Source organism: Saimiri boliviensis, chromosome 9 (genome assembly GCF_048565385.1).
Source record: "Saimiri boliviensis isolate mSaiBol1 chromosome 9, mSaiBol1.pri, whole genome shotgun sequence".
NCBI classification, from domain to species: domain Eukaryota; kingdom Metazoa; phylum Chordata; class Mammalia; order Primates; family Cebidae; genus Saimiri; species Saimiri boliviensis.
Window position 1 is genome coordinate 95410171 of NC_133457.1, and position 26863 is coordinate 95437033.

At 49.6% G+C, this 26863-nt stretch overlaps 1 protein-coding gene across 3 annotated transcripts; it reads right to left on the minus strand.

The window, feature by feature from the left end:
• Positions 1–4758: 4758 nt before the first annotated feature.
• Positions 4759–22260, minus strand: TRIB3 (tribbles pseudokinase 3). Of its 3 annotated transcripts, XM_074406369.1 has the most exons (5): positions 22019–22260; positions 19487–19600; positions 15871–16161; positions 10642–10934; positions 4759–6119 (listed from the first exon to the last, which is right to left on the minus strand). In XM_074406369.1, exons 3-5 carry the CDS (start codon positions 16159–16161, stop codon positions 5627–5629), a joined length of 1077 nt encoding a protein of 358 aa, XP_074262470.1. In that variant the 5' UTR covers positions 19487–19600; positions 22019–22260; the 3' UTR covers positions 4759–5626. The 3 variants fall into 3 exon arrangements, with proteins under 3 accessions (XP_074262470.1, XP_003941062.1, XP_074262471.1); XM_003941013.3 differs by lacking the exon at positions 19487–19600; XM_074406370.1 differs by lacking the exons at positions 19487–19600; positions 22019–22260 and adding an exon at positions 20430–21074.
• Between the last annotated feature and the right edge of the window lie 4603 nt (positions 22261–26863).

Below are 26863 nucleotides of genomic sequence, written 5' to 3' on the forward strand. Positions count from 1 at the left end.
GGTGGGCGGAGCCCGGGCTGGGGCGGGGCCTTGGGCGGGAGCTGGAGCCCGGGCATGAGGGCGGCGGGACCCGCAGCGTTGAGCCGCTGGGGACTGGTTAGGAGCGTGCCCTGCGAGCCCGGCGCCTGCCCACCCAAGCATCAGGCACACCGCGGGGCAGGCCCGGTCCTTGGCTCAGTTTGCAGATGAATACACGAAGCCTCTGTTTGTTGATGACCTGTCCAAGGCCACTCACCTGAGGTTTGAATCCAGGCCCCAGGTCCGACGCTGCCTCTCAGTGGTTACTGTCTTTTCATTGAGCTGTTGGTGAAGTTTGCATTCGTTTGCCTCCTGCCCTGCTTTAATTTTTCTCCCACTCCTCGTCCCATCGATCAGCAGATCCTGCCGGTTCCACTTGGAGAATCTCATCCCTCACCGCCTCCAGCCCCATCCCGCCCCAGCTCCATCAGTGCTCAGTCATCTCAGGTGTCCTGAACCAGCCTCCTCCTGGGGCTCCTTGCTTCTCCTTTTGCCCCTACTGTTCATTTCCACCCAGCTGAGTCCAGTTAAAATGTAAATCAAACTCATGCCACTCTCCGACTCATATACTTTCATCTCACTTAAAGCAAAAACCGAGATCCTTACCGGGGCTTGCAAACTGCCTCCCGACCTCTGTCTCCGTAGCTGACTGCCCTGCCCTTGCCTCACTCAAGTCCTATTGGCCTGCTGGTCCTGGAGTAAGCCAGACACACTCCTGCCTTAGGGCTTTGCACCTGCTGTAACCCAAACGTCTGCATGGCTCGGTCCTTCCCTTTATATTGGTCTTTACCCAAAAATCTTCCCTAGTTACTCCATCTGAAATTTCACAGACACACACGTAACGAGCATTTCACATCCGCCTTCCTGGCTTCATTTGTTTCTTCTCAGCATCTATTACTGTCTAACGGAGGATATTTTACTTATTTATCTTGTTTTGGGTCTGTTTTCCTCTCCTAAAGGGCAGGGACTTTGGTCTGTTTTGCTCACTGCTGTGAGATGAATACACGAAGATGTATTCATCTAGAACAGTTCCAAACACATAATGGAAGCTCCCTATGTTGAGTGAATGAATGAATCTCAGACCTTCATCTGGGATAATTTTCCTTTTGCCTGAAACACATCCCTTTAGACAATGTTTCTCAACCTTGGCTGTACATTTTGTACATTTGGATAGCCTGGGGACGCTTTCTTCTGTAGCCCAAGCTGGAGTGCAGTGGCAAAATGTCGGTTCACTGCAATGTCTGCCTCTAGGACTCAAGCGATTCTTGTGCCTCAGCCTCCCGACTAGCTGGGAATACAGGTGCATGCCACCATGGCCAGCTAATTTTTTGTATTTTAGTAGAGACAGGATTTCACCATGTTGCCCAGGGTGGTCTCGAACTCCTGAGCTCAGGCAATCCTCCCACCTAGGCCTCCCAAAGTGCTGGGATTACAGGCATGAGCCACTACACCTGACCAAAGCCTGGGGAAGCTTTTAAAAATCTTGATGCTTGCCTTCTGTAAAGGACGTTGCCAAGGGGGGAAAAAAACTGTTGCTTAAGCCACATCTCAGATCAATTGATTCGGAATGTCTGAGGATAGGAGCCAGGTGTCAGGAGTTTTTGTTAAGTTCTCTGGTGTTTGCAATGAGAAGCCAAGTTTCAGAACTGCTATTTTAGAATTCTCCATAGGGATAGTTGTCTGGTGACAAATGTGCTCAATTTTTGCTTGAAACCTCTTTTTTTTTTTTTTTTTTTTTTTTTTTTTTGAGATGGAGTCTCACCCTGTCACCCAGGCTGGAGTGCAGTGGTGCATGCAACCTTGGCTCACTGCAACCTCCACCTCTCCAGTTGGAGTGATTCTTCTGCCTCAGCACCACCACCACCCCCCACCACCAGCAGCTGGATTAATTAATACAGGTGCCCACCACCACGCCTGGTTAATTTTTGTATTTTTGTATTTTTGTATTTTTTTTTTTTTGAGACGGAGTTTCACTCTTGTTACCCAGGCTGGAGTGCAATGGCGCGATCTCGGCTCACTGCAACCTCCGCCTCCTGGGTTCAGGCAATTCTCCTGCCTCAGCCTCCTGAGTAGCTGGGATTACCGGCACGCGCCACCATGCCCAGCTAATTTTTTGTATTTTTAGTAGAGTCGGGGTTTCACCATGTTGACCAGGATGGTCTCGATCTCTTGAGCTCGTGATCCACCCTCCTCGGCCTCCCAAAGTGCTGGAATTACAAGCGTGAGCCACCGCGCCCGGCTAATTTTTGTATTTTTAGTAGAGATGAGGTTTCACTATATTGGCAAGGTTGGTCTCAAACTCCTGACCTCAAGTGATCCACCATCCTTGGCTTCCCAAAGTGCTGGGATTATAGGAACAAGCCACCGTGCCCAGCCTGAAACCTCATTCTTGATAGACATTTTCGCTGAGTATATCTGATATTTCAGGACTTGAAAAGGCATTCAATTCTCTTTTAGTTTCCATGATTACTGTTTTTTGTTTGTTTGTTTGTTGAGACAGGGTCTTGCTCTGTCACCCAGGCTGGAGGGTAGTAGCATGATCATAGCTCACTGCAGCCTCCAACTCCTGGGCTCAACTTCCTGGGTAGCTGTGACCGTGAGCACATGCCACTACACCTGGCTAATTTTTTTTTTTTTTTTTGTAGAGACACGGTTTGGTTATGTTGCCCAGGCTGGTTTCAAACTCCTGGGCTCAGATGATCTGTGCAACTTGGCCTCCTAAAGTGCTGGGAAATAGTTGCTGTTGAGACATTATCACCTGTCAATTTAACTGCTGCTCTTTTTATAAACACCTTTATTGAGATATAATTTTTATGCCATAAAATCCACCCACCTAAAATGTACAATTTAATAGTTTTGGTAACATTTACAGAATTGTTATGTGGTGATGTAGTATGCACCACCCATCACCACAATCTAATTTTAGAACGTTTTTGGCTGGATGCCCCGAGTTGCTGCACGCATTTGTATTGGAGGCAGCTATATTGTTTCAGGTTTTCTGGTGGTGTCAGCCTTGGCCCTTGAGGGGAAAAACTGGCATCCAACTTGAACACCCTTCACCTCAGTGGGTAGACTCTAGTCATTCAAACTTGTGTGGCAATCTCAGTGTTACAGTTCACTATCTGTGTGACCCTGGACAAACATTCCCCCTAGCTGGGCCTCAGTTTCTTTCTCTGTACAGTGGTGATTATGATGGCTCCTCCCATGTAGGCTGTTGTGAGAATCTGTACAAGTTATTAATTATTGATATGTAGCAAATTTCCCCAAATAATTAGCTTAAAACAACAATAAACATGTATGCTCTCACACAGTTTTTGTGGGTTAGGAACTGGGGAGCAGCTACATTGATGGTTCTGGCTCAGGGCCTCTCATGAGGTCATAGTTAAGATGTCGGCTGGGGCTGCAGTCATCTGAAGTCTTAACAGGGGCTGGAAGAGCAACTCTAGAAAGCTCTCTCATGTACCTGGGTGGTGCTGGTTATTTGTAGGATGCCTGTGTTCCTCACCACATGTACGTTTCCACAGGGGTAATAGAAAGTCCTCGCAACATGCAGCTTAGCTCTCCCCAGAGCACATGATCTAGAGGAGCAAGGCAGAAGCCATAACGTATTTTATGACCTAACCTTCAAAGTCATACTTTCTCATTTTACAATATCATTTACACTGCTCAGCCCAGCTCAGGGTCAGAGGGAACTATACGAAGGCATGAATACCAGTTGGTGAAAGTCACTGGGGACCATTTGGCTGTCACATATGAAGTGAGATGATGCAGGTAAAGCACTCAGAGCCATGTCTGGCATGTGCTATGTGCTCATCCCAATCCGTGTCCTGGTTTGCTCTAGGCAGGTGGAATCTGTGCAGGAACAACTTTCATTTAATCATCCCACAAACATTTATTGAGCACCTGTGTGTACCAGGCACTGTTCTAGGAAGTGGGGGATAGTTATAAACAAAACATAGTCCCTGGCCTTATGAAACTTAAACTCCAAAATGCACAGCCTGGTGGTGCTCAGTGCTATGAAGAACCATAAAGCTAGGTAAGGGAAGAGAGAATCATGAGGAAATGTGGCCTGGCTGTCTTTCTCCGTGGATCTGGTACAACTGTAGTGGTGGCTTAGATTCTGACCTCTTGTAAAGCCCTCTCTCCCCTGTGAGTGCATCCTGGCATCACAGACATGTAAAATATATACCCATTTTACAGCTAGGCTGAAGTCAAACGAATCCAAAGAAAAGCTGAAATAAGATTTGAGTCCCCAAGGAATCTGGATTTCTTCAACTACAGAGGTTCTCCAACTTGGAGGCCCAGCAGCATCACCCAGGGAGCTTAAAATGCGGAACTCCAGATGTTCTGACTCAATAGGTTGGGGGAGGGTCCAGGGATCTGCATTTTAAACAAGCACCCCAGGGATGGATGCAGATCAACCAATCACATTTGAGAAATGTTCTGGTTGTGGGTAGGGGCTCCTGCCTGTAACCCCAGTGCTTTGGGAGACGGCTGGAGGATCATTTAAGGCCAGGCATTCAAGACCAGCCTGGGCAACATAGTGAGGCCCCTGTCACTACAAAACATTTTTTTTTTTTTAAGAATTAGCCAGGCATAGTGGTACTCAGTTGTACTTCCAGCTACTCAGGTTGAGACACAACTCCAGGGCTTTTCACCATGAGGGCCAGTTTTGAAGGCAAGGAAAACTGATAAAAGATGATTGGAAAGGATGGAAGAAATCGCCTAGATAAATGAAAGTATTTCATAATTCTCCTTTATTAGGCACAGGTGAAAATACATACTCATGGTATCCAAAACCTAGAGTATTGACCTGGGATCGTGGACCCCAGCTGTTCCCAGAACAGTCCCACGTGGGACCTTCCAGGTGGCCACAGGACAGACCCTACCTACCTAATCCTGTCCCTCAACCTTGGTGCTCAGGTCAGAAGCCCCATGGTTGACAGGCCTGGACCCTCATTCCAGGACATTCTTGAGTTAGACAAGAACTAGCCTCATAGTTTGGATTCTTGTCTCTGGCCCAAATCCTGGGCTTGGGCCTGGAAAGAGAATCTCTTGGTCAAGAGGACAGAGATGCTGGGAACACAGGTCCCAGAGTGAGCTGGGCTTGGGTCCTGAGTTTCAGGGGAGTGGCCTGGAGCCTTTGGCACAGGGATACCTCCCTTTCTCTGAAAAGGTACAAGATATAAAGGCAGCTGGTTTGTGAAATGGATTGTCCTTGGACAGAGGTGCCTGAACACCAGTACCAGTGGAGGCTGACACGGGCACAAAGTGTACCCAGTGTAGACAGTGACCGATGGCCATAGGAAAGTGTTGTCAGCTCAAGAATGCCAGCTTGTCATCTCTGTGAGCAGGGAGTATTGTCTCCTTTGCTCGCTGCTGTGTTCCCAGCACCTAGAACAGGGCTTGGCACTTGATAAGCACCCAAGCAGGAACTGCATGTGTGTGGAACAAAGCAGGTGTGTACACAGCACACACCACGCAGGCCTCTGCCTTTCTCCCTTCTGGAAGGCACTGAAGGTTTGGCTCAGTTCAGAGGCAGGAGAAAGCTTGGAGCCACCCCAAACTCAATTCACTGTTGGGGGCTGAGCATGTAGTGGGGGTCGCCCTAGCCATACAGAACCAATTCTCTGTCTCCCTCTTCTTCCTTGGCTTCATCCAGCCCTGGTCCATCAGGGACCACCTGGTCAGCCTCCCAGGGATGGGATCGGGTTGGGGCTGAGGGGATCGGGTCCTCCCGCAGCCAGGGGTGCAGGAGGATGCTTGTGGCTGTAAGCCGCTCAGCTGGCTCCCGGCGAAGGAGGCAGCGAACCAGACAGCGGGCAGGGGCTGAGAGGCCTGCAGGCAAGGCGTAGGCCCCACGACGGATCTTGCCAAAGAGCAGGACAGGCTCTGAGTCCTGGAAAGGGTAGTGGCCAGCCAGCATGGTGAAGAGTGCCACACCCAGGCTCCAGACATCTGCTGCCTTGCCTGAGTATGATGCCCGTGAGCTGAGTATTTCAGGTCCCACGTAGGCTGGGCATGCGTTCTTATCCCACAGGGAATCATCCGGTCCAGTCAGCACACAGGTGTCCTCCAGGTTCTCCAGCACCAGTTTCTTCCTGGAACATGGGGAGACACATAAGAGTCAAGTCCTACCCAGAGCCCCCCATGCCACCGCCCCATACTATCACTTTCGTGGCACCCACTTTCAAGGGTCTGCTGGTCTTTGACAGACACAAGCCAGTCCTTTGATGTCTGATCCTATTTTACAGAAAACTAAGCCCAGGCTCAGAGAGGTTAAGTCATTTTTTTTTTCTTTTTCTTTCTTTTTTTTTTTTTTTTTTTTTTTTTTGAGACGGAGTTTCGCTCTTGTTACCCAGGCTGGAGTGCAATGGCGCGATCTCGGCTCACCGCAACCTCTGCCTCCTGGGCTCAGGCAATTCTCCTGCCTCAGCCTCCTAAGTAGCTGGGATTACAGGCACGCACCACCACGCCCAGCTAGTTTTTTTGTATTTTTAGTAGAGACGGGGTTTCACCATGTTGACCAGGATGGTCTCGATCTTTTGACCTCGTGATCCACCCGCCTCGGCCTCCCAAAGTGCTGGGATTACAGGCTTGAGCCACCGCGCCCGGCCTCTTTTTCTTTTTTTAAAGACGGGATTTCACCATGTTGGTCAGGCTGGTCTTGAACTCCCCACCTCAGGTAATCCACCTGCCTTGGCCTCCAAAGTGCTTGGATTACAGGCGTGAGCCACCATGCCCGGCTGAGGTTAAGTCATTTAAGGCCACAGAGCAATTAAATTTAAACTAGCATTCTGAATGGAATAAATTTCTCAACAGTCCCTTGGGAAAGGGGCTGATGGGGCTAAGAGAGTTAAGCCTCTCTTAAACCAGATGCAAACTTAGGGTCCAGGCAGGTATAAAATGAGAGAAACAGGAAGTATGCCAGACATTTCAGCACAAGCCCTGCCTAAAAAGGGCACCACTAACAACACATTCTAGGGTTTATCAGGTGTCTGCTGTGTTCTTCGCCCTTGGCCCAGCTTATTACCTGGCTTATCTCATTCTATCCAGGCTACAACCTGCAAGGAAGACACCATTTTACAGTTCCAGAGCATCAGCCTGGGATGGGAACCCTGGCTCCCAGATATCCAGAGCCAGTGCTCTGACCCACTCTCGTAGTTTTCAAGATGGCCCCATGTTCCCATTCTTTTCCCCAAGAGAAGTCAGGAATCCTATTTTAATGAAAAAGTCCCCATGTAAAAAATATTGGCAAGCAGTTTCAATAAAAAACACAAACAGGTGAGCAGGGCAAAAAGAAAAGTGTGTGTAAGGCTGGACACGGTAGCTCACACCTGTGATCCTAGCACTTTGGGAGGCCAAGGCAGGTGGATCACTTGAGTTCAGGAGTTCAAGACCAGCCTGGGCAACATGGTGAAACCCTAACTCTACAAAAAATACAAAAATTAGCCAGGTGTGGTGACTCGCACCTGTAGTCCCAGCTACTTGGGAGGCTGAGGCAGGAGGATATCACTTGAGCCCAGGAGGTGGAGGTTGCAGTGAGCTGTGATAGCTCCACTGCACTCTAGCCTGGGGGACAGAGTGAGAACCTGTCTCAAAAAAAAAAAAAAAAAAAAAAAAGTGTATCCTGCCATTTGCAATTTCTGTTTTAAACAACTCCCACAGAGCACTCTAAGATGACTTTAATAGTAATCATTCTGTTACCATTGCTGTTAATTTCTTTTTTATGGCACCACTTCCTGGGTGTCCATTGGCATTTCACAAATACTGACCAATCCTATGAATCACAGTATTGAGGGATGAGGAGTGTCAGCATTATTGGCCTATTTTACAGATGAAGAAACAAAAGCTCAGGCGGGTGAAGTCATTGCTTAGGGCCAAAAAGCCGGTAAGAAGCAGAACCCAGGATTTAAACACAGGTCTGTCTAACTCATGGTCTTTCTTCTACCAATGATTCTCATGTGACTTTTCTTTTCTTCTTTAGAGACAGGGTCTCACTCTGTCACCCAGGCTGGAGTGCAGTGGTACAATCCTAGCTCACCGCAACCTCAAAAGTCTGGGCTCAGCCTCCTAAGTAGCTGGGATCACAGGTGTGCACCACCACACCTGGCTAATTTTTCTAAATTTTTGTGCAGATGGATTTCACTATGTTGCCTAGGCTGGCCTCGAACTATGGTGTTCAAGCAATCCTCCTGCTTTGGCCTCCCAAAGCACTGGGATTACAGGTATGAGCCATCAGATGATTTCTTGAAAAGAGCAGGAAGCACGTTCTCTCTTCCAGAAAGTCTGGGGTAGTTGTATCTCCTCTGAACTTAAAATATGTTTCAAGTTATGCACTAGCTTAAAAATCATAAATTTGACTTCTTTAAAAAAGGCAAGCTTCTTTTACTATAAAATGTAGGAAGAAATATTAATGGAAAATCAGCCTTTGGGGCTGGGTGCGGAGGCCCACATCTGTAATCTCAGCACTTTCGGCCAGTACAGGCGGAGCACTTGAGGTCAGGAGTTCAAGACCAGCCTGGCCAACATGGCAAAAACCCATCTCTATTAAAAATACAAAAATTAGCCAAGTGTGATGGTGTGTCCCTGTAATTCCAGCTATTCAAGAGGCTGAGTCAGTAGAATAGCAAGAACCCAGGAGGCAGAGGTTGCAGTGCATCAACATCATGCCAATTAGCCAGGTGTGGTGGCACACACCTGTAGAACCAGCTGCTCAGGAGGGTGAGGTGGGAGGATCACTTGAGCCCAGGAGTTTGAGGCTGCAGTAAGCTATGATCACACCACTGCACTCCAGCCTGGGTGACAGAGTAAGATCCTGCCTCAAAAAAAAAAAAAAAAAAAAAAAAATAATGGGTCGTCAAAGACAGGGAAAGACTGAGGAACTGTCTCAGATTAGAAGAGGCCAAGGAGACCACTAATAAATAAACTGGGATCCTCACTGGATCCTGCACAGCAAGGAGTGTTAGTGGGAAACTTGGGAAGCTGGAATAAATTTGTGGGGCTTAGTTAATAGTACTCTCCCAAGGTTAATTTCTTAGTTTGCGTAATTGTACCATGGCTATGTCAGGTGTTAACATTGGAGGAAACTGGGGGAAGGATATATAGAAAATCTTTGAACTATTTTTGTAGCTTTTCTAAAAGTCTAAAATTATTTCAAGATAAAAAGTTTTTAAAAACGTAATGGGGTCACACTCCTTCCTCCACGGAAAAATTCTGTGTAACTGGCAGCTTAGTGCATTCCCTGACACATCCTGGATGCCCTCAGGAGTCTGGAGAGGGAACAAGAGGCAAGTCCCTCTGCCCTTCTCCCAGAAGAATTATCTTTTAAAAATTTTTCTTAGCATTTAGGCCAGGTGCGGTGGCTCACACCTGTAATCTCAGCAGTTTGGGAGGCCGAGGCAGGTGGATCACCTAAGGTTAAGAGTTTGAGACCAGCCTGGCCAACATGGCAAAACCCCATTTCTACTAAAAGTAGAAAAAAATTAGCCAGGCATGGTGGTGCATGCCTGTAGTCCCAGGTACTCAGGTGGCTGAGGCAGGAGTATCACTTGAACCTGGGCAGCAGAGGTTGCAGTGAGCCAAGATTGCGCCATTGCATTCCAGCCTGGGCAACAGGGGGAGACTCTGTCTCAATTTAAAAAAATTTTTTACCATCCCAACCTAGAGAAGGAAGATTATCTTTTAACCAAAAAGTGTTAATTCTCCGTTTCACAGAAAAAGTTCCTGTGTGGGGAACCTCAGACCCTGTCTTATTTTGACTGTGGTCTTGGAATCCTGAAAACACCCTAACGATCCAGCCCTTTTCCCTACTAATGGGGAAACTGAGGCTCGGAGACACTAGGTCACCCAGAGTCCGTTGGTAAGCCCAGCCAGGACCCCTGTCCCTCTAGCTCAGATTGAATTAGGACCCAGGCTCTGGTTCAAATCCCAGCTCTACCATTTATTTCGCTGTGAGATCTTGGGCAAATTACTTGAGCTCTCTGGGCCTCAATTTCCTGATCATATGGGGATAATAATAATGCCTTCCTTGAGTTTGTAAGGAAGGAGACCACGGCAGATAATTCGGCAATGCTTTCATCACTGTCAGCTACTATGACTTTCGAATCTCAGTGCCCCATCCCAGCATCCCAAGGGGCTCCCAAGAGGACTTAATCAACTCTTTTTTTTTTTTTTTTTGAGATGGAATCTCACTCTGTGTCCCAGGCTGGAGTGCAGTGGCACAATCTTGGCTCACTGCAACCTCTGCCTCCCAGGTTCAAACTATTCTCCTGCCTCAGCCTCCCGAGTAGCTGGGATTACAATTGTCAGCCATCACTCCCAGCTAATTTTTGTATTTTTAGTAAAGACACGGTTTCACCATGTCGGCCAGGGTGGTCTCGAACTCCTGACCTCAGGTGATCTACGCGTCTCGGCCTCCCAAAGTGCTGGGAGTACAGCCATAAGCCACGGCACCCACCCAGCCTGAGTCAACTCTTCTCTGGTTACCAGACAGGGACTGCTGGTTACTCCAGCCTCTCTACTTCTTGCCTAAGTTACTTTGTTTCCTGGGCCTCAATTTCTCTCCATCATGGCCCACCCCCTGGGTGTGTCTGTGGCTGGGATCTCTGCAACCACACTCACCTCTCACAGTCAGTAAAGACAAAACGACGCAGCTTGAGATCGCGCAGGACCAGACCATGCTGGTGACAGTGCGCCACGGCGGTGGCCATCTGGCGGAAGAGCGCAGCAGCCTCAGGCTCAGGGATGCGGCGGCGGTTTCGCACCAGGCTGTGCATGTCTCCGTGGGTCCGAGTGAAAAAGGCATAGAGGAGCTGGGTACCAGCCAGGACCTCAGTGGGCCGAGCCACATGCTTGTGTTGGGGCAGCCTCGCGTAGGGCTCCAGCACGGCCAGGGCCTCGTGGATGGGGTACACCTGTGGGCAGAGCATGGTGTGAGCACAGCTGGGGACTCCCGGGAGCTGAGGCTGGCATTGCAAACACTGCAAACAGTCACAGCTGACCTGTTAGACACTACCACGTGCTAGCCATTGCACTAAGTGTTTCACTTAGCAAGTCATTCAGCCCTTACCACAGTCTTATAAGTAGAATGACTCGCTTCATTTTATAGTTAAGGAAGCTGAGAGGCCTCACAGCCAGCAAGCAGCACAGCTGGGATTTGAACCTGTGCACTCCATTGTCTGTGCTTTTTTTTTCTTTTTCTTTCTTTTTTTTTTTTTTTTTGAGACAGAGTCTGGCTCTGTCACCCAGGCTGGAGTGCAGTGGCACAACTCAGCTTACTTCAAACATGGCCTCCTGGGTTCAAGGGATCCTCCTGTCTCAGCCTCCCGAGTAGCTGGGATTACAGGCATGTGCCACCACACCCAGCTAATTTTTGTATTTTTAGTAGAGATGGGGTTTCACCATACTGACTAGGCTGGTCTCAAACTCCTGCCCTCCAGTGATCCTCCCACCTCAGCCTCCCAAAGGGCTGGCATTACAGATATAAGGCACCGTGCCTGGCCTTTTGTTTGTGCTCCTAACTGCTATAATATATGGCCTCAAACATCAGATAACTGAAAAATAACAAATCACTCAAACAGAAAAATAACCCTCAACGCATCCTGCAGAAGGGCGGACGATGCAGAAGGCACCTGAGGCTCATCACCCTCACAGCTCCTGTCCTCTAGGCTTGACTGCCAACCTTTATTCAGCAAGCTGGCCCTGGGCCTGCTGGCCAGCCATGTGTCCAACTGCACTGACAGTCATGGACTCTGCTCCCCGATGCCCACTGGGAAGCCAGTGCCCCGAAACTAAATATTGACAAATGCAGACAAGTGTTGCAAAGGAACCAAGAAAGATGCAGGAACAGAGCGTTTTGTTTTCTTTTTGATTGTTGTTGTTGTTTGAGACAGAGTTTTGTTCTTGTTGCCCAGGCTGGAGTTCAGTGGTGCAATCTTGGCTCACTACAACCTCCGCCTCCCAGGTTCAAGTGATTTTTCCTGCCTCAGCTTCCTGAGTAGCTGGGATTATAGGCGTGTGCCACCATGCCTGACTAATTTTTTGTATTTTTAGTAGAGACAGAGTTTTGCCATGTTGGCCAGGCTGGTCTCGAACTCCCGACTTCAGGTAATCTGCCCGGTTTGGCCTCCCAAAGTGCTGGGATTACAGGCATGAGCCACTGCATGTGGTCTGGAATAGAGTATTTTGGAAGGGGACACCCATTTTAGAAAGTATGGTTCAGCCGGGCACGGTGGCTCAAGCCTGTAATCCCAGCACTTTGGGAGGCTGAGGCGGGTGGATCACGAGGTCAAGAGATCGAGACCATCCAGGTCAACATGGTGAAACCCCGTCTCTACTAAAATACAAAAAATTAGCTGGGCATGGTGGCGCGTGCCTGTAATCCCAGCTACTCAGGAGGCTGAGGCAGGAGAATTGCCTGAACCCAGGAGGCAGAGGTTGCGGTGAGCCGAGATCGCGCCATTGCACTCCAGCCTGGGTAACAAGAGCGAAACTCCGTCTCAAAAAAAAAAAAAAAAAAGTATGGTTCAATAGGGACTCTGGGAAAATGATCTGAATGATTCAGAGATGCCCATGGAATAAGTAGGGACATAGGCAGTGCAAAGGCTCTGAGGCAGGAAAAAACCTGGCCTGCTCTAGAAACCCAACCAAAAATCAGTGTGGCCAGAAAGGGGTGAGGAAGGGAAAAAGAACATGGGATGAAGGTGACGAGGTTGACGGGAAACGTGTTAGGGGTCTATGGGCATCACAGCAAAACCTCGCCCTAGCCTGAAAGGTGTGTCCCATTTTACCGATGGTAAGACTGGGTTCAGAAAAGGAAATGACTTATTAGAAGCCAGAGAGCTAATCAGTGGCAGAACTAGTATACTCACTTCGTTTTGTCTGACTTTAAATCCTTTGCATGTTGTGTTGACTATGCCACGAAGAAAAATGAATAAGACACATACATATTTAATCCATGATAAAAAAAAAAAAAAAGTTGAAGTACATGACTTTAAAAACCAGTTGGGCTGGGCACAGTGGCTCACGCCTGTAATCCCAACACTTCAGAAGGGTGAAGTGGGAGAATCACTTGAGGTCAGGAGTTTAAGACCAGCCTCACCAACATGGTGAAACGCTGTCTCTACTAAAAATACAAAAATTAGTCAAGTGTAGTAGTGTGCACCTGTAATCCCAGCTACTCGGGAGGCTGAGGCAGGAGAATCACTTGAACCTGGGAGGTGGAGATTGCATTGAATCAAGATCATGCCACTGCACTCCAGCCTGGGTGACAGAATAAGACAAACAAAAAAAAAACCAGTTGAGGTGACATGGGGGCAGTAACCCCAAAATAGAGATGACCTTTTTTTTAGTTCGGGCGAGCGCATTCCTGCCCCCATGCACTTGCACTTGCTGAACCCGCTACCTGGATGCTCTTCCACTAGACCACGAGGCTGACTCCTCCCATTTGTTCAAGTCACTGCTCAAACGTCACCCCTCAAAGAGGCCTTCCTGGACCTCCCTTGCTAAAATCACCTGCACTCCTGCCTTCCTTGTCCTCTGATCTCCCTGTTCCCGATTTATTTTTCTCCATAGTGCTTGTGACTACCTGACACATTTTTTCTCTTTCTTTTCTTTTCTTTCTTTCTTTTTTTTTTTTTTTTTTTTGAGACAGAGTCTTGTTCTGTTGCCCAGGCTGGAGTGCAATGGTGTGATCTCTGCTCATTGTAACCTCCGCCTCCCAAGTTCAAGTGATTCTCCTGCCTCAGCCTCCCAAGTAGCTGGGACTACAGGTGCACACCACCATGCCCAGCTAATTTTTGTATTTTTAGTAGAGACAGGGTTTCACCATATTGGCCAGGCTGGTCTTGAACTCCCAACCTCATGATCCACCAGCGTCTACCTCCCAAAGTGCTGGGATTACAGGCGTGAGCCACTGCGCCTGGCCACCTGACACATGTTTTAGTTATTCACTTGTTTATTGTCTGTATCTCCCATGTCAGCTTGATGAGAACAGAACTGTGTTTTTAACCACAGCATGGTACACGGCAAATATGGGTGCTCAATGAAGTTGTGTTGATTAATGAATAAGGCGATAACTTACAAAGACAGGATTTTGATCTTTCTACACACCAACCAGAAAAGCTAAGGAAGTGTGGAAACGATCGTCCAGCGCCCGTGTTGCACACTGGCATGGGGTGAGTATGTTGCAGTGGATTTTTGCCAATGTCTGGAGAATCGGGGCCCTGTGAACGCATGGTGCTTCTGTCCTGAGCCTGCTTGCGTCATTCCTCTAGCCACAGACTCACCTCAGCAGGGGCAGTGGAAAAGAACCTGTGATTCGGCAGGAAGGGGACCCAGAGTTCCGGGCGCCTCGGGGCACCTGGTTAGAGCACTGGAGGTCTGCGCACAAGAGCCCTGGTGAAGCTAGGGGCTGGACTCTGTCTGGATCTATCCCCTGCTCACTGCATCTCCATCAACAGAGCAAAGCTCTGCTGCTGCTCCCAGGAGGAGGCTTGAGTCCTTCTGCCTCTCCGTGCATTCCCAAGGGACCCAGGCCCACGCTACTCTCCCTTGTGTATCCAGGTCCCCTTATCTTCCTTATGCTTGCCTGCCAGGACAGCCTGCCCTGATTGTGTCTGAAACACTTATCCTACACAGGCACAGGACTCTCTGGACTCCGGCCTCCTGGGCCCAATCCCAGCTCTGATACCACCTGGCTCTGTCATGTGGCAAGTAACAGGCTTTCTGAGTCTCAGTGTCCTCTGTCTGTAAAATGGGCACACTGATAGTAACCACCTCATTGGTTCTGTGAAGATGAAGAGACTTCGCATGCGAAGCAATCAACATGGTACCGGGTGGGCAGTGAATACTTACGGTTACATTTTTATTCTCATTTCTGTCCTCTTGGACAATCACTTGCCAGTGTCCTCCATGGGCTGACCCTCGGGGGTCTTGACCCTGCCCATTTCTGTAAAATGGCCCCAGGTTAGGCTCCAGCACCTCTGGGGTCCCAGGAAGTTTTTTTGTTGTTTTGTTTTTTGTTTTTTGAGACAGAGTCTTGCTCCGTCATCAGGCTGGAGTGCAGTGGCGCAATCTCGGCTCACTACAACCTCCATCTCCTGGGTTCAAGTGATTCTCCTGTCTGTCTCCTGAGTAGCTGGTACTACTGGCACGCACCACCACACCTGGCTAATTTTTTGTATTTTAGTAGACTTGGCTTTCACCATGTTGGCCATGATGGTCTCAATCTCCTGACCTCGTGATCTGCCTGCTTCAACCTCCCAAAGCGCTGGAATTACAGGCATGAGCCACCACACCTGGCTGGTCCCAGGGGTTTTGCTGTCTACCATGCCCTGCCCTTCTCTTGCGCAGACATCTTCAGTGGCTCCACACAGCCCAGTGGAGGCCCCTTGTTAACACCTTCATGACCAGCTGCTGTCAACCCTCATGTCCTGCCCCTTTCTGCACACCCTCTCCACTATAGCCATAGTGAAGTCCTTTTCATGCTCTGAAGCACTAAACCCTCACTTTCTAGGCCTTTGCACAGCTGTTCCCCCTGCCTGCAGCTCTCGTCTGCAGCCACTTCTACCTGGCTAACGTCTGCTTGGCCTTTTCTGTGCCCCATGATCCCTAAGCTCTACCCCTGCAGCATTTAGCACCCTGTAGGGCCTAAGCTGTGAACTCCTCCAGGACTGGGGCTACATCTGGTTTACCTCTCTGGTATCGGTCCAGCAGGTGCTCACTGGATGCTTCCCCACTAAACACAAGAATGAATGAGCATAAGGACCACTCTGCACCCTGGCAATCCTTTGGAGGTTTCCTTTCCAGGCCTCCTGTGATGCTGGGGGACAGTGGCCTGTGGACACGTACCTTGCAGGTATACTCAGTGCTTGTAGGGCAGTGCAGGGCCCGGTAGGCCCGCCCGCCCTCCTCGGGCTCCAGGAGAATGTAGGGCCCAAGACGGGAGGCAGTGGTCACAGCAGCGGCATGATCTGGAGCAGGGGGTGGGCTCAAGGGCAACAGGCAGGGGGGCAGTCTGGGGTGGGGCCTGCTTCGAGCTCGTTTCTGGACAGGACACTCGGCATCTAAGTTGTCCTCCAACTCCAACCGCTTCTTCCTGGACAGGGAACCCGCAGGAGCAGCCAGAGGAGTGGCTCGCATCTAGCAAAAAGGGGAGAAAGGCACTAAAGTGAGACTGCCTGGTGGCCCCTTCTTTCCCCTGCTGGCGGGAGGGTACGGGGCACAACATTTATAGGGGACGATTTGGCAGTGTGTGTCAAAATGACAAATTCACATATCCTTAACTGGGTGTCCCACTTCTAGGAATTTATCCTCCAGTTAAACGTCTCACAAAAATTTAAATACAGTAAAGCCTGTTTGTCAGAGCCTGGTGTCCAATAGCAAAAGCAGGAAATATCCCAAAGGTCAGGCAGTAGAAAGCTAGTTAAAACATCATGGTATGGCCATACAGCAGAATACTACGCAGCTCTGAAAAAGGACAAGAAAGTTCTCTATATACTGATGTGTACTGATCTCCGAGATGTATTAATAGAAGAAAGCCAAACACCGAATTATGTGTTATAGAATGTTTTTATGTTTTCTTTAAAATTGTCTTCCCCAAGAGGTGGGGCCTTGCTATGTTATGCAGGCTGGTCTCACACTCATGGCCTCAAGTGAACCTCTCATCTTGGCTTCCTAGTAGCTGGGACTCTAGGAGTGAGCCACCACACCAGGCTATGCTTTTGTGTTTAAAAAGAATATATAAGCCGGGCACGGTGGCTCAAGCCTGTAATCCCAGCACTTTGGGAGGCCGAGGAGGGTGGATCACAAGGTCGAGAGATCGAGACCAACCTGGTCAACATGGTGAAACCCCGTCTCTACTAAAAATACAAAAAATTAGCTGGGCATGGTGGCGCGTGCCTTTAATCCCAGCTACTCAGGAGGCTGAGGCAGGAGAATTGCCTGAACCCAGGAGGCGGAGGTTGCGGTGAGCCGAGATCGTGCCATTGCACTCCAGCCTGGGTAACAAGAGCGAAACTCCATCTCAAAAAAAAAAAAAAAAAAAGAATATATAGCCAGGTGCAGTGGCTCACACCTGTAATCCCAGCACTTTGGGAGGCCGAGGTGGGCGGATCACGAGGTCAAGAGATCGAGACCATCCTGGCCAATGTGGTGAAACCCTGTTTCTACTAAAAATACAAAAATTAGCAGGGCATGGTGGCATGTGCCTGTAGTCCCAGCTACTTGGGAGGCTGAGGCAGGAGAATCGCTTGAACCCAGGAGGCTGAGGTTGCAGTGAGCTGAGATTGCGCCACTGTACTCCAGCCTGGTGATAGAGCAAGACTCCATCTCAAAAAAAAAAAAAAAATATATATATATATATATATATATAATATATATATAAAATATTATATATTTGTTTGAATTTATATACACTCTCTCTTTCCCTGGAAGGATGCATAAGATTAGGAGGAGACTCTTACTATCACAGCTCACTTGCAGCCTTGACCTCAGTGTTCAGGTGATCCTCCTACCTCAGCCTCCCAAATAGCTGGGACTACAGGTGTGCACTATGATGCCTGGCTAATTTTTGTATTTTTTGTAGAGACAGAGTCTCACTATGTTGCCCAGGCTGGTCTCAAACTCCTGAGTGCAAGCAATGTACCTGCCCTCGCCTCCCAAAGCGTTAGGATTACAAACGTGAGTGACCATGTTTGCCTGACTCTTTAAAATTTTGAATTTGAGCCATGTAAATGTATTTCCAGGCTGGATGTGGTGGCTCATGCCTATAATCCCAGCACTTTCGGAGGCTGAGGCAGGTGGATCATGAGGTCAGGAGTTTAAGACCAGCCTGGGCAACACAGTGAAACCCTGTCTCTACTAAAAATAGAAAAATTAGCTGGGCATGGTGGTGCATGCCTGTAATCCCAACTACTCAGGAGACTGAGACAGGAGAATCACTTGAACCTGATGGGATGGATGTTGCAGTGAACTGAGATCGCACCACTGCATTCCACTCTGGGCGACAGAGCAAGACTCCGTCTTGGAAAAAAAAAAAAAAAACAACGATTAGCTGGGCATGATATGAAGTCCCAGCTGGCATGCCTGAAGTCCCAGCTACTCAAGAGGTTGAGGCAGGAGAATTGTTTGAACCTAAGAGTCAGAGGTTGCAGTGAGCCAAGATCGTGCCACTGCACTCCAGCCTGGGCAACAGAGCAAGAGACTCTGTCTCAAAAAAAAAAAAAAAAAAAAAAAAAAGGTGTTTCCTAATCAGGAATTTACATTTAAGGAAATAAATACCTGCTTAAAAACACAGCTTGTTCCTAAAAATTACACTAAAGAAGATCAACTAGTCTCATAATCCATGGGTCTAGTACATTCACAGATGAGAGATACGATCTTGTTCATTCACTTAACACTGGGTGCTAGGGAAGAGCAGTGAGTTACACAGCATTCTTGCCATCAGGATCTTCCAGTCCATTTGGAGGGCAGATGAGTAATCATAAAATTACATCCAAGGCTAGGTGCAGTGGCTCACACCTGTAATCCTAGCACTTTGGAGGGCCATGGCGGGAAGATCGCTTGAACCCAAAAGTTAGAGAGTAGTTTGGGCAACATAGTGAGACCCCGTCTCTACCAAAAAAAATTTGTTAAATTACCCGAGTGTGGTGGTTGGATGCCTGTAGTTTCAGCTACTCGGGAGGCTGAAGTGGGAAGATTGCTTGAGCCTGGGAGGTTGAGGCTGCATTAAGCCATGTTTGTGCCATTGCACTCCGGCCTCGTCTCCTGCTCTGTTGTATGTGGTACTTCCAAGGCCAAGGTTGATGTTGGAGTGCCAGCAGAACCAGAGAGACCTCCAGGTTTTTTACATAGGAGAGAAATAACCATCTATTTCATTTTAGCTGTTGTTAAGTGGCTGTTTCTATATTACAGCTGAGCCTAATCCTAATTAACACATAATGGGATTTGGAATTATCCAAAGGCAGTGGGGAGCCACTGAAGGATTTTCAGCAGGGGAACATCATGCCTTTAGGGTGGATTTGAAAGTACAAGACAGGGGCAGTGAGACTAGCTAGCAGGCCTGCACAAGCAGGAGTCCAGGCAGGAGAAGGTGACCTAGGTGCTAGGTGGAGACACAAAGTCAAGGGCTCATAGGAGGAGGATCAAAAGGACTCAGTGGCAGACTGAATGGATTGGATGTGGGGGATGAGGGAGAGGGTGGAATCAAGGTGAGGTCCAGCCTTTGGCTCCTGCAAGGAAGACAGTGCTAGTGGGAAATAAAGGTGCAACCTTTGAGAAGTGCATTTTGACAGTATCAAAATGAAAAGCAGGCTAGGCTCAGTGCCTCATGCCTGTAATCCCAGCACTTTGGGAGGCTGAGGCAGGAAGATCACTTGAGCCCAGGAGTTTAAGACCTGCCTAGGCAACGTAGCAAGACCCTGTCCCCAAGGGAAAAAAAAAATCATCTGGTCATGATGGCACATACCTGTAATCCCAGCCATGCAGGAGGTTGAAATAGGGGAATCACTTGAGCCCAGAAGGTAAAGGCTTCAGTGAACCATGGTCAGGCACTCTAGCCTGGGCAACAGAGTGAGGCTCTCTCAAAAAAACAAAAATGAAAAATGAGTGAGCTTTGGTTCAGCAATTAATCCCACTGCTAAGAATTTATCCTGTAGAGGTGTGTGTGTGTATGTGTGTGTGTGTGTGTGTGTGTGTGTGTAATGATGCAAATACAAGGTTATTTCTGCAGCCCTTGTGACAGAAACAATTGGCGGTCTATAATTACAGGACTGGTCACAAAAATTATACTTCATCCACACAGTGGAACAATTTGCAGCCATTTAAAAGCTTGAAGATGCTCTTTATAGGCTAACTGGAAGGATCTCCAGAATGAACTGTTAAGTGAAAAGAAAACCACCATCCACGCAGCTGTGTGACTGTGTGTGGGGTGGCTGAAGGAGAGGGCAGTGGCATGTCAGGGCAGGAAGGTTCTCTCTAGAACCCATCTGCCCACCCACTGAAACTCCATTCCAAGGAGGTACATGTCCAGGTATGAGCACCGGTGCGAGAGAGACCTCAGTCTGGTTAAAGACCTTCCCAATAGTTCAAGGCAGGATTAACAGGGAAACATCAGAGTCAGTTACCAGACAGAGGCCCACCTCTCCAAGTACACTGCTCCCCAAAACAAGAGCTGCCTTGGAAGGGAAGGCCTCCCCATGAAAGTGAAAGTTCATGACTTTGGTTTGGTAAGAATGCAATAAGGGGAGGGTTCTAATCCCATCTCAGACCCTTTCTGGCTGCCCGGTACCCCTGGCCAAGTTCCTCAAGCTCTCGGAGCCTCAGTTCCTGTAAAGTGGGAAGGGGATGCAAAGCTTACAGGTTTTTAGTGATGATGAAATGAAAACAGAAATGAAGAACTTAGCATGGACCTGTTGCAGGGTAGGTGTTAGGAAGTGGTCACTGTTAGCACGCATCCTCTTATTCTTCACAGCAAGATGCTTAAGTACCATCCTTGGGAGTCTTAGAAAGCTCCCCAGGTACGAGGCGGGGATGACACTCCTTAGGTGTCAAGACTGTTCGGAGTCCTGCAGGATGCTACCTGGCTGTGCACACGCTTTGTGCCCTGTGCAGCAGGAGACTGCCTGCAGCCCCTCTGGCCTGCGCCACATCAGCACTCCAGGCGGCCTTGGCCCCAGCCATTCCTCAGAGGCTGGTGGGGATAAGCTCCACCCAGATGTGGACAGACGTGGTAACTGAGTCTATAAATCTTGGGCAAGGCATTTTGCAGACCACACTGCAGAATAGAATCTGTGCTGTGGAATGAAAACAGCCCCTAATAGCTACCTCTTGCTGTTCCCTGCCACACTCAGGACCCAGGGAAATGAGGGCGGGTTACATCAACCACACACACGCAAACTCAGGGCTGACAGGTGTGCACACATTCCTGAGACACTGTGTCTAAGCCAGCCAGCGACAAACACATCCAGGGCAGACAGACATTAAGTGACACACACACATACACACACACACACACACACACACACACACACAACAGCCCTCCCAGCTATCACACCCATGGTCTACACAAGCAAGGCCACACCCTCAGCACCTTCACCCCGCCCCGCACCCCCCTTCCCCGCCCCGTAACCCCCACCCCTTATGCAGCCGGACCCCTCCCCTGGGAGCCAAAGTGAAAGGCGGCGAGTGTCCCGGTCAGGAGGTTCATCGGAAATTGAAGGGCGGCCCTGGGACAGAAGGGGGGTGAGGCAGAGGGAGGGAGGTGGCTCTCGTCCCTCGCCCTCCCTGGTCCACAGGCACAGCACACACCACCTAACACACGCGCACCGTTCACCTGCAAACCAGGAGCCACGCAGCGGGGAGAACCAGCGGCCCTGCCCGGCCCCGCACCCCGCGCCGCGCCCTCGCTCCCACTAGCTGAACTCCTGCACCCCTCGCTCCGTCCGTAGCCCGCTCCCAGGGCACCCCAGCCCTGTCCCGGCGGTGTCCCTTCACCGCCAACCCCTGCCACCAAGTGCCCAGTCCTCCACACAGCTCTCACCATCCTCGGAGACACAGGTCCCCGGGACTCACCCTCACCCAGAACTCTCCCCTACAGGTTCACGCGGAGCCTCGCAGAGCCCCCAACACCCCCACAGAGTCCTCCAGTGCCCTCCATCAGCCCCTCACCTCACCACACGACTCCCCTGTCCCACACTCACGCAAAACGGACCCCCAGAAACCCTCCTCTAGGGGTGACAGCCGGAGCTCTCCGTCCCCAGCTTCCCCAACCCAACTCGGGCTACCCCACGCCCACGGGGCCGCGTCGCCTGAGGCCCGGGGGAGCGCTGGCCCAGGAGGTCCCCCGGACGGCAGGGTCTGTTAAAGGTGTGTGTGTTTGTGTGTGTGTAACATGCAGCAACACTCAGATGCCCAGAGGCTTCCGGCGCCCCCTTCTCCGGCCGCCCCTTCCAACCCCCCAGCCTCCGGGCGAGTCCACTGTTCGCCCCCCGCCGAGTACCTTGTCCAGGGGTCCCGCGTGGGTCCTGGTGCCGCCGGTGCTCAGGGCCTCCAGCGCACACGCGGGTGGGCCAGGCCTGCTGCGCTGCTGCCGAGCTCGGGATCCCCGTCCAGCTCCAGCCCCGGTCCCAGTCCCTGCAGCGGACGCGTGCTGAGCCGCCGCCACTTCCGCTGCGAGTCTTGTGCGCGCCCAGCTCCCGGCCCGGGTGATGTAAACTTGAGCTAATCAGCCGCCTGTCTGATGCCCTCAGGCCCGGGATTGCACCATCCCCCGCGCCCCGCCTCTCCAGGTCACCTCCAGGGCGTGCTCCGCCCGGGCCTCTCCTGTTCGACCCGGCCGCCGGACCCGGGGACCCCACCCTCGCCGGCCCACTAGGGGTGTTTGGTCTCAGTGCAGACACCGGACACGGACTCTCCCTATCACCTTGGAAAAAAAATTTTGCTTTTCTGAACCTCAGTTTCCCCAAGAATAGTCTTCCTTCTCAGGATGGTGCTTAAGAAAAAGAGCAAACAGCGCCGGGCGCGGTGGCTCAAGCCTGTAATCCCAGCACTTTGGGAGGCCGAGGCGGGTGGATCACGAGGTCGAGAGATCGAGACCATCCTGGTCAACATGGTGAAACCCCGTCTCTACTAAAAGTGCAAAAAATTAGCTGGGCATGGTGGCACGTACCTGTAATCCCAGCTACTCAGGAGGCTGAGGCAAGAGAATTGCCTGACCCCAGGAGGTGGAGGTTGCGGTGAGCCTAGATCGCGCCATTGCACTCCAGCCTGGGTAACAAGGGCGAAACTCCGTCTCAAAAAAAAAAAAAAAGAAAGAAAAAAAATGAAAAAGAGCAAACAGTGACTGATGTCTGGGTGCTTCCCCGTTTATAAAGCATGTTCCCACCACTGTCTTAGAAAACCTTTAGAAGTGGACAGGCGGGAATCTCCATTGTCCCGGTTCTACTGCGAGCCAGCCTGAGGCCCAGCTATGGGCAAGTGGTCCAGAAACTTCGGAAAGGCTTAGGGACCTAAGAGCTGACTCTGGGCTCAAAAGAACCAGTGTGGCCGCTGGGTGCGGTGGCTCACGCCGGTAATCCCAGCACTTTGGAAAGCCGACGCTGGTGGATCACCTAAGGTAGGGAGTTGCAGACCAGTCCGACCAACATGGTGAAACCCCGTCTCTACCAAAAATACAAAATTAGCCGGGTGTGACGGCACATGCCTGTAATCTCAGCTACTCGGGAGGCTAAGGCAGAATAATTGCTTGAACCCGGGAGGCGGAGGTTGCGGTGAGCCGAGATCAGGCCATTGCACTCCAGCCTGGGCAACAAGAGTGAGATTGCGTCTCAAAAAAAAAAAAAAAGAAGAAGAAGAAGAAGAACCAGTGTGGCGCCCTGGCGAGGCCTGAGGTCTTGTGAGCTTCCCTGGTTCCTTTGCTACAGGCAGAGTCCGTCCTAGTGATAGAGAGTCCCTAGAGCCAGCTGGCCTAAGTGTTTCCTTCACCTCCGCTCCAACCCACAGTGCTACCCCAGAAAAGCTACCTAAAACCCTGCCTCAATTTCCTTCTCTATAAAATGGGCTCATAATTGCGCTCACTTCATAAAGTTTTTGTAAGGGTTAAATCATTTAATATGTGTAAGACGCTTAGAACAGTGTGTGGCACACAGCAGATGCTCAATAGTGTAAACACTGGAGACAGACAGGAAAGGGGGCCTTTCATATACTTGCACCCTAGGCCTGAGAGGACTTGGTGTTACTTGCTTTGAGAAATCTTGGCTCACCACAACCTCTGCCTCCTGGGTTCAAGTGATACTCCTGCATCAGCCTCCTGGGTAGCTGGGATTACAGGCATGCCCCACCACACCCGGCTAATTTTGTATTTTTAGTAGAGATGGGATTTCTCCATGTTGGTCAGGCTGGTCTCGAACTCCCAACCTCAGGTGATCTGCCCATCTCTGCCTACCAAAGTGCTGGGCCCAGTGTCTTTCTTAGAAATCCTTTTTAGGCTAGGTGCAGTGACTTAGAGGCCTGTAATCCCAGCACTTTGGGAGGCTGAGGCAGGCCTCCCAAAGAGGTCAGGAGATCAAGACCATCCTGGCTAAATTTTTAAAAAATACAAAAAGTTAGCCAGACATGGTGGCACATGCCTGTAGTCCCAGTTACTCAGGAGGCTGAGGCAGGAGAATCTCTTGAACCTGGGAGGTAGAGGTTGCAGTGAGCCGAGATTGTGCCATTGCATTCCAGCCTGGGTGACAGAGCAAGACTCTGCCTCAAAAAAAAAAAAAAAAAAATCCTTTTGATCTGAATTCACCAGTGTCAAAAAATAACTCCTCAGCTGGGCAAGCTGGGTCATGTCTATAATCCTAGCATTTTGGGAGGCCAAGGCAGGAGGATTGCTTGAGGCCAGGATTTTATGAACAGCCCAGGCAACATAGTAAGACCCTGTCTTTACAAAGAGAAAAAAAGAGCGGACATGGTGGTGCGAGCTTGTGGTCCCAGCTACTCGGGAAGCTGAGCCAGGAGGATCACTTGAGCACAGGAGTTCAAGGTTACAGTGAACCATGATTGTGCCGTTGCACTCCAGCTTGGGTAACCGTAAGATTCTGTGTCAAAAATGAATAAATAAATAAATATAAATAAATAAATAATTCCTCTAGGCAGAAGCTGGACGGGAAGCAGGGTGGAGTCATATTTGTTTTCCTGTGCCCAAATCCCTGGGGACCAGTTCACCTGTGTCCCAGAGACTTCAGGGCATACCAGGGTATTCTGGGATCTCATTTAACCCTGGCAACTCCCCTGCTGGGGAGGGGTGAATAAACTTTCAATCCTGGGAAACCGAGATGGTTAGGAGGATCCCACAGCTGTAAGGGGTGAAAAAAGGCGGGAGGGTAGTTTCCTGAGGACCCCTCTGAAGGTGTGCTGGGTTTGCTTGCACATACCTAACGTCGTTTTGTGCTGTGTCACCCTCTGGTCTTTTTTTTTTTTTTTTTTTTTGAGATATAGTCTCTCTTTGTCGCCCAGGCTGGAGTGCAATGGCATAATCTTGGCTCACTGCAACCTCTGCCTCCTGGGTTCAAGTGATTCTCCTGCCTCAGTCTCCCAAGTAGCTGAGACTACAGGTGCCCACAACCACACCTGGCTAATATTTTTGTATTTTTAGTAGAGATGAGGTTTCACAGAGTTAGCCAGGATGATCTTGATCTCCTGACCTCGTGATCCACCCGCCTCGGCCTCCCAAAGTGCTGGGGTTACAGGCTCAAGCCACTGTGCCCAGCTGTCACCCTCAATTATAAATGCTGGGGACTCAGCAGTGACCAGACTGACCCATCCCTGCTCTCACAAATCTTATAAATCAGTGGAGAGATAGACCATTATCAGGAAAGTGAAATTGAAACCATGATTAGGTAAAATAGATTGCATCATGCATTTTCTTGAATAGAACAGCAAAGATTTGTTTTCTGTCATGACTGAGGATGGCCATTTTCAGCAGGGCTTATGAGAAAGGTGATGTTTAAACTAGAAGCTGAGGGAAGAGAAAGGGTAAAGAGTACAAAGATGTGAAAGGGAGACACAGAAAAACAGTAAGTCACCTCCATTCTGTAGACAAAAAGAGTCAAGGTAAGGGACCTACCCAACCCAGCTGATTGTATAAGACTGATTTTAGGCTGGGCGTGATGGCTCATGCTTGTAATCCCAGCACTTTGGGAGGCTGAGACGGGCGGATCATCTGAGGTCAGGAGTTCAAGACCAGCCAAGCCAACTTGGTGAAACCCTGTTTCTACTAAAAACACAAAAAATTAGCCAGGCATGGTGGCATACAGCTGTAACCCCAGCTATCGGGAGGTTGAGGCAGGAGACTCATTTGACCTTGGGAGGCAGAGGTTGCAGTGAGCTGAGATTGCAACACTGCACTCTCAACAGAATGAGACTCCATCTCAAAAAAAAAAAAAAAATTAAAATATTCAGTAAAATAAAAAATTCTTAGTCACACCAGCCACATTAGCCACGCATGACAGGCTCGGTAACCACTTGTAACAAATGGCTACTGATCTGGTTTAAATGTGTCCCCAAATGTCATATGCTGGAAACTTAATCCAGCAGTATTGAGAGGTCGGGAACTTTAAGAGGTGACTGGCTCATGAAGCCTCTGCCCTCATGAATGGACGAATCCACTCATGGATTAATGGATTTGTGGTTATCACTGGAGGAGAACTGGTGGCTTTATAGCAAGAGGAAGAGAGACCCAAGCATAGCATGTCAGCATGCCCAGTCCCCTTGTCATGTGATGCCCTGTGCCACCTCTAGTGTCTTGAGAGAGTCCCCACCAGGAACAAGGCCCTCACCAGATGTGCCCCCTCAATCTTGGACTTCCCATCCTCCATAGCAGTAAGGAATAAATTACTTTTCTTTATAAATTGTTCAGTTTCAGGCATTCTATTATAAGCAACAGAAAACAGACTACAACCACTCCCGCCAGGGGTGGTGGCTCATGCCTGTAATCCCAGCACTTTGGGAGGCCAAGGCAGGTGGATTGCCTGAGATTGGGAGTTTGAGACCAGCCTGGCCAACATGGAGAAACTCTGTCTCTACTAAAAACACAAAATTAGCCGGGTGTGGTGGTGCACGCCTCTAATCCCAGCTACTCGGGAGGCTGAGGCGGGAGAAGTGCTTGAGCCTGGGAGGCAGAGGTTGCGGTGAGCTGAGATGGCACCATTGCACTCCAGCCTGGGCAACAAGAGCAAAACCCTGTCTCAAAAACAAACAAACAAAAAACAACAACACAAACCACTACCATATTGAACATTACAACCCTGGACCAAGAATTCCTAACACATGGTCCAGGAATACAGCAGAGGTGAAGAGG

Excerpts from the sequence above, each read along its gene's own strand:
- TRIB3 (XM_074406370.1), bottom strand. The coding sequence starts at position 20,510 with ATGGTACTTAAGCATCTTGCTGTGAAGAATAAGAGGATGCGTGCTAAC. Across the intron at positions 16,162-20,429 it reads TAACACCTACCCTGCAACAG|ATGCGAGCCACTCCTCTGGC; the intron begins GTCCATGCTAAG and ends CCTTTTTGCTAG. Across the intron at positions 6,120-10,641 it reads GTCTTTACTGACTGTGAGAG|GAAGAAACTGGTGCTGGAGA; the intron begins GTGAGTGTGGTT and ends CCCATGTTCCAG.